The 12,189-nt window shown below is 36.8% G+C and overlaps 1 protein-coding gene across 1 annotated transcript in view; it reads left to right on the top strand.

The window, feature by feature from the left end:
• DPY19L1 (dpy-19 like C-mannosyltransferase 1) overlaps positions 1–12,189 on the top strand; it is a 48,193-nt gene that overhangs the window by 28,954 nt on the left and 7,050 nt on the right. Inside the window, exons 14-21 of the mRNA XM_085051399.1 lie at positions 247–327; positions 1,104–1,205; positions 1,913–1,984; positions 3,421–3,470; positions 4,094–4,118; positions 5,705–5,824; positions 11,124–11,298; positions 12,074–12,173. Coding sequence (XP_084907525.1) covers positions 247–327; positions 1,104–1,205; positions 1,913–1,984; positions 3,421–3,470; positions 4,094–4,118; positions 5,705–5,824; positions 11,124–11,298; positions 12,074–12,173 — 725 coding nt within the window. The remainder of the gene's footprint in view (positions 1–246; positions 328–1,103; positions 1,206–1,912; positions 1,985–3,420; positions 3,471–4,093; positions 4,119–5,704; positions 5,825–11,123; positions 11,299–12,073; positions 12,174–12,189) is intronic.

Here is a 12,189-nt window from a genome sequence, read left to right as displayed (position 1 = left end):
TGCAGTGGTACAGCTCTAGTGTAAATCAGTTGCACAAAATTACTTGAGCTGTGACAGAAAATACAAAAAGACAACACAGTCCAGTGTACTGACATTTGGCAAGGTTCACTGGTTAGAAATCACTGTACATATAGGTAGTGACATAGGAGAGTCTATAATTAGTAGCTAAACGTAAGAAGCCTTTTAAAAAAGAAAAAATTCGTAAAAATTAAAGACATTAATTTCATTCTAAATATATTTTTCAAGGTCATTGAAGGATGTGCCTGGTTATTTGGGACAGTCACCTTGAAATACCTGACTTCTCTTGTGTTTGGAATAGCTGATGATGTAAGTTCTATTATCAGAGTGTCTGGTTGGTGTCTTTCAAAAATTTTATAATTCTTCATATTTGATTTTAACATCTTACCTATATACTTCCCTGAATTTCCAGTATTTGTTTTGCAGAATGGAGGGGAGATTTGTTTTTTCTTTCACTGTGTATTATCATTTGAGATGTTATTACCAGAATTTGTGAAAGCACAAATGTATTTACTTTTGCATTAGTGAATGCTCTATGTGTTTGTTTTCAAACGTGGATTTATGGGGCTTTGTTTGTTTTGGGTATCTTCTACCCACACCTTTTCTTTATTTACTCAGTTTGTCAGTTCACTCTTCTTTGAAGCTAATTTTTTAGGACAGTTTAGAAATCGCTGTAACAAGGTCTTCTTGCTGTACTTCAGCCCCTTTATTCTATGGTTAAATAATTCTATTATTGCAGGTGTGTATCAAGGGGTGAAAGATAGGAAGCTCATATCTTAAAATATGGCTATGCAAAACTATACTAGTGTTTAATCCAATCACAATGGTAACACCTTTTTTCCTGCTGTTTTCTGCTTTTTATTTAACACTGGCCTATCTGTGTTACACTCAAAGATGTTATTTAATACGCAGGAAGTTGATTTTTGGTGCTCTTACGACAATATTGCAAGTGGTGTAAGCTTCTGTTGTAATTAAAAGTATTTCTCATACAATATAATTTCTCATATTTATACTACTTTGTTTTGGAAAACAGGACAGTTTTTGCTTCCTACAGTTTGATATTTCTTTCCTGTATATCCTTCCAGGCTCATATAGGAAATATATTGAAGTCTAAATTTATTGGCTACAAGGATTTTGATACATTAATGTATACCTGTGCCGCTGAGTTTGACTTCATGGAAAAAGAGGTAATTTGGTCAAAATATATGATTGTGGAAGAGGGAACTTCATGCTTTATCTTCATTTGTAACTTAAAACATTTGAGAACCACATTTATTAGTGCCATCATAAGTTCAAGTGCATGCTTGTGAAAAGAGAAATTAATGAACTAAAGCTAAATTTAACTGGGTTTATTGCATTTAAATGAACTTAAAGCAAAACAGTGTTTTGATTTTTGGATCTAAGAAATGTGTTTGCTTGAATGAAAGAAGTGCTTCCTCAGGAATAAGTGACAGGTTACAGTTCTGCAAACAAGATTTTATGGGGCTCTCAGTACCTAGTTTTGATTATATGGAAAATGTACTGAGAGCTGCAAAGACCTTATGTGGTAGGTTTAGACTACAGAACAGCATTGAAGCTTCAGAATGTGGCATTCTGAATAGACTTCCTTTAGTTTATCAGTGTCTAGATATGCATTTAGAATGTTTATGTTAGTCAGCCCATAGTACTCAAATTCAGATGAGCTGCAATCTATTTATCAACTTTGGGTGGCTTGCCAAAGAAGTGGAAATAATTTACTGATGACCCTTGTATTACATCTTTAGTATGATTGCTGGGTGGAGTTTACATTTACATTTTACGCTAACAAGAGCTCCTTATATTATTTTCTTTTAAATGGTAATTGAAATAATTATAGATGAAGGAAAGCAATTAATGAAGTTGATTTCCATTGTAGACTCCAGTACGATACACAAAGACTCTGCTATTACCAGTTGTTGTGGTGGTTTTTGGGGTAATCATCAAAAGGGTAAGTGATTGATTTAATGAGTCACTTTTACCTTGAATTTACATTTCAGTTTTTTTTAAAGGGATTGCTGTTTGTTTATTTGATACAGGAAGAAGTTGGTGTGGTGGGTTAACCTTGGCTGGCTGCCAGATGCCTGCCAAGCCATGCTGCCATTCCCTATCCTCAGTGTGATGGGAAAATAAGGGTAGAAAAATCTCATGGGTCAAGAGAAGTACAGGGGGCTCACTCTCTGATTCACTGTCATGAGCCAAACAGACTTGAATTGAGGAAGATCAAATTAAGTTTTTGTCAAATAAAAGTAGAGTAGGACTGCAAGAAGCAAAACCAAAACTAAAACCATCTTCCCCTCATCCCCAGGCTGAATGGGTCCCTTCCGTAGGCTGCAGTTCTTTTAAGAACTGGGCCAGCCTAGGTCCTTTTCAGTTCCTCAGAAACAGAGTGCTCCGGCATGGATCCCCCACTGGTTGCAGCTCCTGCCAGGAAACCTGCTCCTTTGTGGGCTCTTGTCCACAAGCTGCAGTTCCTGCCAGGAGCTTGCTCCTTTGTGAGCTCTCTGTGGTTTGCAGCCTCCTTCAAGGCATGTCCACTTGCTCTGGCCTGGGGTCCTTCACAGGCTGCAGGTAAGTATCTATCTGCTCCACCGTAATCCTTCATTGGGCTTCAGAGGAAAAAAAAACTTACATCAGCGTGGTATTCTCCAAAACCAATATCATGGTTCTCATGGAGCACCTCCTCCTGCTCCTTCACTGACCTCAGTGACTTGAGTGTTGTTTCACTCCCATTTTCCTTACAGCTCTCTCTTAAATCTGCTGCATAGTTCCCTTTTTGTGAACATGTATCAGTAGAGGCCCCACCTGTGTTACTGATGAGCTCAGCTTTGGCCAGTGGTAGATCTGGTTTGAAGCTATCTGGAGCTGTTTCTCTCTGACCTGGGGGCAGCCCCTGGTCTCTTCCAACAGGAGGCACACCTGCAATGCCCCTGCTACTGAAACCTTGGCACGTAAACACAATACAGTTAGAAAAAATACAGATTTTCAAAATTGCTTGTTTAAAATTCTGTATTCTCTTTACATAGGTTTTTGCAAAGGTCCAGTCCTGAGTCAGTGATAAAACTTGCTTTGATGTTAAGCACTAAAAAAATTTGTTACTTAGCTGATGAATACTGTAACTGGAGTTTATAACTGTTTTTGTAAATTTGATTATGTATAATTTGCGTAAAAACAATTTATAGTTTGCACAGGAACAGATGGGATAACTGCTAACTGCCTGGCTAATTAAACATCCTCTAAAAGAAGTTTTAGCTGAAACGTCTTTTATCTTAGCATTATCTCAAAAAGAGATTACCCAGGTGTAGTTTAATTTAGCAAATGTTGAAAATGCTTCAAAATGCTTTTGAAAGTTTATTCATACTTTTTGTTGTCTCTTGTTTTCTTCAGGCAATTAAATATATTCTGTGGTCCTTATCTCACACAGGCCGATATGAAAAGTAAGTATTGTCTTCTTTTTCAATGTAAAACTGAATTTTCTGCTGGAAGTTCATTTGATTTGCTATATGCCACATAATTCAGAATTCTACGATATGTTGGTCCTTTTTGAAAGGTTAGTTAGTTATGTGCAGTTCAGTAACTGAATGGATGTACTGTAAATAGTATTGTTATATCTAAGGTTAGCTGCTAAACCTGTTTTAGACATCTTAACCCATTTATGAATAGATTTTATACGTAATGATTTATTTTTCTGCTCTGTTCCTAAACCAGTATTTATTTATGTGCCTTTTTGCTTATTTACTATAAGTGGTGAATGCAAATTCTTTTTTCATCATTATTTTCTTCGAGGTTATAAAGATACCTGAGTTTCATCTCATGGAAGTAATTTAAAAACCCTGCTAAAATCAATATTCAAGATTTACATATAGATACAGGGATTGAGGAAGATAGTTACTGATTTGCAATTTATTTCAAAACTCGCATAGAGGGGAAAAGAATTCTGATACTTTACTCATGCTTACTGGATTAGTTACATTGTCTAATGCCATTAGAGATGATTTAAAAAAAACGTACTTCTGTAGTACAAAAATAATGGTGGGTTTTGGGTTGTTATTTTTTTCAGAGAAGAGCGTTTTAACCATGGTGAGGTAAGATTCTTTTACTGCACAATTTTGTTCCTATGTTAATGCAAATACCCAATATTGAAATGCAGGTTGCAATGGGCTGATGCTGATACATCTGATTTTATTTGAAGCCAAGTATTTGCATCGTTAATTGCCTCATCTTAAGTTGGGTCTGGTATATGACCAGAATAACTCTGGAATGTTGAGCAAAGGAATATACTGGCTAATGGGGGTGAGCGTGCAAGAGAAAATTCTCAGATTTTTACTATAGCTGTACAAAAAGGCACTGAAATTAGGCTTGACCTTCCATTTTCCTCATGGAGACTGAGAAGGAGGTTGGTTCCTTTACTGAGGTTTCACATGATGTGTAGTGTTCCAGTTCTGTTTTGAGATACGCCATAATGAGTATCGTAGTACATGTGGTTCTTTTTAGTAAAATTATGCAAAGCAATGTTGTGTGTCCTTCTCTGGAGCCCTTGGCACAGGAAGAACATCGACCTGTTATAGCACGTCCAGAGGAGGTCTGAAAATCAAATAGAGGGATAGAGCACTTCTCCTGTGAAGACAGGCTGAGATAGTTGGAGTTGTTCAGCCTGGAGAAGAGAAGGCTGCAGGGAGACCCAACTGGGGCCTTTCATTGCTTAAAGGGGACCTATCAGAAAGACAAGGACAACTTTTCAGCTGATACAATAGGATAAGGAATAATGACTTTAAACTGGAATCAGGTAGATTTAGACTAACTATAAGGAAGAAATTATTTTACAATGAGAGTGGTGAAACACTGGGGTCAAGTGGCCCAGAGAGTTGGTTGATGTCTGTCATGATTTCACCTCGGCTTAGGGGAGGTTTAGATTGGGTATTAGGAAAAATGTTGTCAAGCACTGAGAGGCTGCCCAGGGAAGGAGTTAAGTCACCATCCCTGGAGGCGTTTAAACGCATGTAAATTATGTCTTTAAATGTCCTCAGATGTGTCCCTGAGGACATGGTTTAGCAGTGGACTTGGCAGTGTTAGATTAATGAGTGGATTTGATCTTACAGGTTTTTTAAAACCTAAATGATTCTGTGATAATCAATCAGATAAAATCACTGATTGCAGAAAGGCCTCTGATTTAGCACAGCACTTTGACAAATAACATAGATTAATGTTAGGAGTAGTGAGTGACATCTCTGATGCTTTCTAGGATACTAAAGCAAACTGCTTCTGATTGTGTGATTATCAAGGATGATCTTATTTGCTTCTTTTATTCCATACTTGGGTATTTTGAAACTAGAAAGCAAAGTCTCTTACCTTCTATTCAGAAATTTTACATGTATAATTCCCTGTTAATGTCTAAGGATTTTTTAAACAGCTATCCATTTCTCTAGCTCCTTTTTCTTTTATTGTTTTTATCCTTCCTGTTGTTCCATTCCTTAGCATACTACATGCACTTTAGATAAAAGATAACAGAAAGTCATTATCACCATCTGAAATATGAATAGAGTTTGACTTGGACTCTTTCAGACAAGCTCATCATTTCAGCTATACTAATAATGAAGTTGTGTGTTTAAGGCGGTAATGAAAAGTATGAATATATGCTTCCGTGTCTTGTGTTTTCCTTTTTTCTTTTCAGCTGGTATTCCATGCATTGCAGCTGTTGGCATACAGCGTCCTAGCAATTTTAATCATGAGACTAAAACTGTTTTTAACACCACATCTGTGTGTTATGGCTTCCTTGGTGTGTTCAAAACAGGTAAGGTCTCTTTTATCCTGTAGCTATCTCAGTACTTACAGTGTTACACAGATATCTGTACTAAAGCAGATTTCTCTGTGTGTAATTGCTGAATCTGAGGGTATCAGATAAAAATAAACCAGATTATATTGCCTGTCAGAAAATGGTTCCATTCTCCCCTTTTCCCAAATAAAGCAAAAGGCTTGTTTTATGCAACTTGTCCAACTGCATTATTATACAAGTTAACATGCTGTGTATTGAGCTTGAGCACAGGGAGACATATACTAGATTTTACTGTGTTTGTACACCTCTATGCTACTGCAGTTTTTATTGACTATTAATTTTATCCAGTGTTTGACTTTGTTTACACTGTGTTTTCACAGCTCTTCAGAGCTTTATTGCCTTGCATATTTTTGCCTATTAATTCTTGCCAGAAATCTTGTTTGAAGATTTTCATGTTGAAAACATTTCAGTCTTAAAAGTCATATGCCTAACTCAGATTTAATCTTTCTACTTTGAAATCATCTATGACATTAAATGTTACTAGATTTCCTCCAGATATAAAAGGTCTTAGAACAGGCTTTCCATGTTTCATTATCTGTGTTTTTGAAAAGTGGACGTGATTAAATCTCTATTTAAATAGCTGTTTTAGAAGCTTTGAACATGCAGCAAAAGTAGGGTAAGTAGTCCTTTGTCTGGGAAGCAGGCAGGAAGGTAGATTGAAAACTGTCTGAACGTCTGGGCGCAGAAGGGGGTGATCAGCGGTGCAAAGTCTGGTTGAAGGACGGTAATCTGAGGGGCCAGTGCTGGGTCCAGGACTGTTCAATGTCTTTGTTAATGTCCTGAACAGCAGTGCAGAGTGTACTCTCAGCAGTTTTGCCAATGGTACAGGAATGGCAGGGTCTTCAAGGGGTGCCTAGTGGCAGAACCATAGGAGATGGGCACAAGCTGAAACGCAGGCAGTTCCCTGTGAACATCTGGAAACTTCTTCACTGTGAGGGTGACCATGGCACCAGCACAGGTTGCCCAGGGACTTGGTGGAGTCTCCATCCTTGGAGGTATTCGGAAGCTGTGTCTGGATGTGGACCTGGGCACTTGGCTCTGGGTGACCCTGCTCAAGGAGCAGGGCTGGATCTTCAGAGGTCCCTGTCACCCTTCACTGTGCTCTGATTTTTGTAGAAAGTGTCTAAAGGTGAATTAGGGTGGTATGGTGAAGGCAGTTCCTGTCTGTGAAGCAGCTGATACCGGTGTCAAATAACTGGAAGATGAGCGAATGAGACAGAATTACGCAAAGAGGAGAAAACTATCTCATGTTAAGCCAGCTGAACAAATGATTGTTTTCCAGAAAACTAAATTGCTTCCTGAATGATATTTAGGGAGCAGCAGTTCTTTATAACGCTGGACAGGTTACACAGTGTCAGTCTGCTTAAATGTTGTGCTCATCACTTTTTTGATGCCTGATGTATTTGGCCTAGGTGAAAGTGCTGAGTGTTTGCCAACATCAAATGAATCTGTACAGTTTAAATATAAAATGCTAAGAAATTGTCAAAACCTCTTTATTTAGCCACCTTGTAATTGAGTATTGGGACTTAGGAACTAACTTTACTTTTCTTCTACACACTATTCTGGAAGGTTCAGAGGTGTTTGGTTTTCCAGCTCTTGTTTTTTCTTGAAATGCTGGCATCCTCTTAGGGGGGTCTGGTTGTTTAAGCAATAGGAGTTGCACTGGTTAGATTTTTCTGAGTGAACTTCTGTAAGGTGTTTCTGAGTAATTTGAAATTAAGCTGCTTTTCAAAAGTCAGAAAACAAAATGAAGAACAGTTCTTTAACGTGCAATTTCTGGATAACAATTATGATTTAAAGTAATTCTGTCCAAAGTTGATTTGTTCTTAAGTTTTTTTTAACTGTGTGTTTCTTGATGGGCTTTTCTGCCCTGTTGGTGGTGGTGGTAGTAGAAGTAGTAGTAGTAGTAGAGTTTCGTAGTGAAGTTCAGGACTAAAAGTATTTATATATTTTGTGCCACAGTAAAATCTGTACTGCTTTTTTAGCCACGTGATGATTTATTTTATTTAAAGCACCTAAATAATAGCAGTTCACTAATTCTTCCTGGATTGTTGTGGGTTTTTAGTACTACAGCTGAAGTCATCAGGCCAGTTAATGAATGCTGGTGCTTTTCATAATCGTGTGTTGGATCTTGGAGGATGCCACATGTCCTTAGTGTGTAAATACTGGCAGGGAGGACAGGTCCAGAGTATTTTGTCAATATATTTTCTTTCTGCTGTTTCCAGCTGCATTTTGGCCCTTTGGTTGTTCTGCTGTCTCCTATCGTAGAGTGAGAGTAAGCTTCTCAGGAAGCTGCAGTTGCAGATGATTACCTGTTTTGGGAGCTGCCCCTGTTGGATCAGGTGACTCTGATCCAGTGACTTTGCCTTCCTTCATTGCAGCATCATGGAGGCATAGTTGGCTTGAAAGAAATAGGTCATGAGTGCTGGGGAAGGGCTTTAGATTGCTGCAGTTCAGACATTCCTTTTGTGCATAAGAGGATGCATTAGCATCCTCATAAAATACAGCCTGGGAATATCCGGGTCCTGGTTTGGGCCTTAGGAGAAGTGTTCAAGTGTACCCAACTTCAGGTGAACAGTGTAAGTGAAAATAAAGTTGATTTCCTTGTCTTATTATTAGTGAAGGTTCTTCTGCCTGTTCAGCATGTTCCCTGGGTTGGTGCTGATTGATACCCAGAGAAGACAAGCTGGATTTTTTTCTGGTGTGACTGATGAATGCTTTCTGTAGTAGGGAGAGTCTGGTAATCTTCCAGGTAATAGAGGACTGGCTTCAGCATGATAAACACTGGCCCATAAGGCTGTTCATCTTGAACAGATCACTTCTAAGACTTATGCAAGCAATAAGAAAACCTTTTTTTTGTTCTTGTTTTCATTGGTTTGGTTTTTTTTGTAAGGCCAGGAAAATATCAAGTGTTTTGATGAGCGTTTTCTATCCTACTGGCTGCTGAGGAGAAGTAGTTTTTTGAGGTTGAAAAATCTGACTGTACATACAATACTGATCCAGAATTTTTTGGATGGAGGAATATGGGAAGGGAAAGATGAGACTTGTGACCAAATGATTGATTACACTCTATACATTTAGCATGGGATAAAGTTTTAGATGTTTGAATGAAGCATAAGTGACAATTTGGTTTTACAGATGCAAGAAAAATTTAAGCAAATTTAACATAGGCAGTTATCTTATTGGAATGGAGGTTAACACTATCCTTTCATCTCGCAGATCATGAAAATTTATCTGCAGTGGTATGACCGTATGTTAGTATATCTAATTTATTTTGAGGCTAAAAATTATTATTTGCACATGGAAAAGAAATTTTGTATGTTGTATTCTTTCAGCCGATTGCATGAATCCCTGTACTTCCATTTTTCCATTACCATCAGCTTGTGGCAGCTGGTGGGCAATAAAAATGATAATGTTCTTTTTCTAATAAAGAATATTTTCATTATCTGGAATGCTTTCTGATGAAAAAACGTGGCCTAATGTTGATTTTCATTGGAAAGTAATTCACTTTACAACACATTTCCAAGAAAGGATTTTTATTGAAATAAAAATATAAAATAGCTGCATCTTTGCAAAGGGAGTAACTCCCTTCTTCTGTAAAACTGCATTTTAAGTATTAGAAACCTGTGATTAGAACCTTAACTTCTCTGAAGTTGAACAAACAGGAGTAATTAAATTCGGGATCAATTCAGTTTTGTCATTTAATTTACTGTTTGTGCTTCAAGTTAGGCCCAAGTCTGCTGTATTTTCTGTTCAGACTTTTGACCGTTTACATCCACGCATTTGCTCTTTCTGTTAGGGGAAATTGTATTATCCTGAGTGGAAATTTTGAAAAGAAAATAAAATAGCTGAAGAAAGGCTTAAAGTATTCATTTAGAAAAAAAAAAATCAACAAAAAACCTTGAATTGATTTTTAAAAAAGCCACATAAGGAACAGCATCTCATGAAAGAAATGCTTCTTTTGCATTACATATATATTCAACCATTCTAGGCTCCTTATGTAAACAAAATAGTGCTAAATTCAGAAACTTTGAACATCAATGAGGTTTTATAAAAGCGTGACAAGAATGTAATTTTCTTTGATTTGAAAAGCCGTGGAATTGCCAAAGTTCTAACACGCCCATGAAGTGACATTTTTGCAACTGCTGGTGAAAAGGAGGTTTGCTCATGTAGAGCAACTTAGAAATGAATTCATTTCACTTCATCCTTCCAGATCCACACAGTGGTCAGGCCTGTTTGGTATATTAACTTTCCCTGGATAGTATTGTTGTTCTTCCTAGAGTGTTTAATGAGTCTTTGAGGATGAGAGTAGAGTACACTGTATTTTTGGAAAGATGGCTGGAGAATTTTAATAATCTGAGGTAGTTTGTGGTTAGTTTATAAGAAAGATAACACGCACTACCTAATTGATGTAGTCAGCCTAGTGGGAGCTTCTACTGAGAGACTTTATTTTGTTGTTTCATGCTTTAATTAAAAAAAAAACCAAAAAACAGGTGATGGTACTGTGAATGAAATGTTTTTATTTAGTGTGGATTTGATATTTTTGAAGTGTGAAGGCTTCTAATTAAAAATAGTTTGGGAAAAAAAAGTAATTTATACTTTCTTATTTTAGTTAAAATACGCATGAGAAGTGTTCCTTCTCAAACTAAGCTTCAACACAGCAAATTTACACTACTTTTTTAACTACCCATTTCACATATTTATGAATATTTGCTTAGAGCCTCCAGCAAATTGTCTTTAGGAAACAATGCAAGCCCCAATTCAAGAAAGGAAAGAGTAGGATATAAAGCAGCATTAAACTTGTTATGCCCAAAGTCTGTTTTTCTGATATGTTTCAGAAGTTTGCAGTAAAATCTAATTTGCATACTACAGATAAAAGCTCTATATGTAAACAGGAGGTTAAATACTGTAAAAGTTGTTAGCTTTATTGTATCAGCTTTACTTTCAGATTTTGACATTTGAGATACAATTTTAAAAGTTCGCATTAATGTGTATTTTTTTTAATTGCAAATGTAATGTCCATTATTTGGTGAACATGAATAATTCTTAGGAATTATAATCTGAAATATAATATATATTGTATATTATGTTACTATGTTCTGAATTATAATACTATGAAGCTTAGTGGTGAAGCAATAGCTGAGATGTTTCGTAACATAGTATATGTTAGGTTCCTCATAGAGAAATAAAAATGAATTGTTCTGCATACAGCACTACAGAATTGTTGTCTAGGAATTAATTGATTCTTGCATTTCAGTTGTTTGGATGGCTCTTCTATAAAATCCAGCCCAAAACATTGGTCTTTGCTATTTTAGCATTGATGACAATAGAGGGATCTGCAAACCTTCGAACTCAGTGGAACATCATGGGAGAATTTAGCAATTTGCCACAGGAAGAACTTTTAGAGTGGATAAAAGTCAATACCAGACAAGGTAAACTGTTTAATAATGTGGGATGTTCCCCATGTAACTGTGAGATCAAACCATGGAACCTGTCATGAATGACTGCAGAGGTGTTGATACTATCCATGGCTTTGCCTTGGGACTATCCTAAAGCTGTCATGTCTACTTATCCACATAAAAGCCATCTCCAATGGAAAAAAAAAAAAAAGCACCGAAAGTTTGCTAGTAGATCAGGCTACTGATCTGGAGGTTCTAACCACTGGTGTAGTATTTCCAACAAAAGCATCTTTGCCAAGTCCAGTTAAAGCTGATCTTTACTTAAATGACACTGGTCCTGTATGTGGGTCCATGATCAGCATTTTGTTAGAAGAGAATTAGAGACGTCTGTGTACTGTGATTGCACCTCTCCTTTTCCTAAAATGTGTCAGAAAACTGGTTGGAACCAAAGTAGTTGCCTTTTTAGAAGGAATATATGGGAAAGCCATAGTGGACTGAGATTTTGTTGTCCAATTAGCACTGGTGAAAGAAGTGACAAATAAAAACGTGTTGTTAAAATGAGTATGTTATTCTATCCATTCAATAACAGATGTATTAAATTTCCATTCTTAGATGCTCAGTTATCTAATGGCTTATATTGAGTTCAGTAATTGATTTTGTGCATTTTCTGTTGATGCCACATATGGCCTTTAAAAATAGAGTATCCTACCCTCTTAATGGTTTTTTTACAGGATTTCTGTTCAGATATTTGAATTGCTTCTCTGCTCTGATTCTTCATTTCAAAAATGCCTTTGACTGTGTATTTCAGATGCAGTTTTTGCAGGAGCAATGCCTACAATGGCAAGTGTTAAATTGTCTACACTTCGTCCTATTGTAAATCATCCTCACTATGAAGATGCAGGATTAAGGTAAGTTTTGCAGTTG

The sequence above is a fragment of the Lichenostomus cassidix genome, chromosome 2 (assembly GCF_008360975.1).
Source record: "Lichenostomus cassidix isolate B80296 chromosome 2, HeHo_3.0, whole genome shotgun sequence".
Classification (NCBI taxonomy): domain Eukaryota; kingdom Metazoa; phylum Chordata; class Aves; order Passeriformes; family Meliphagidae; genus Lichenostomus; species Lichenostomus cassidix.
This window is presented reverse-complemented; position numbering and strand designations above follow the sequence as displayed.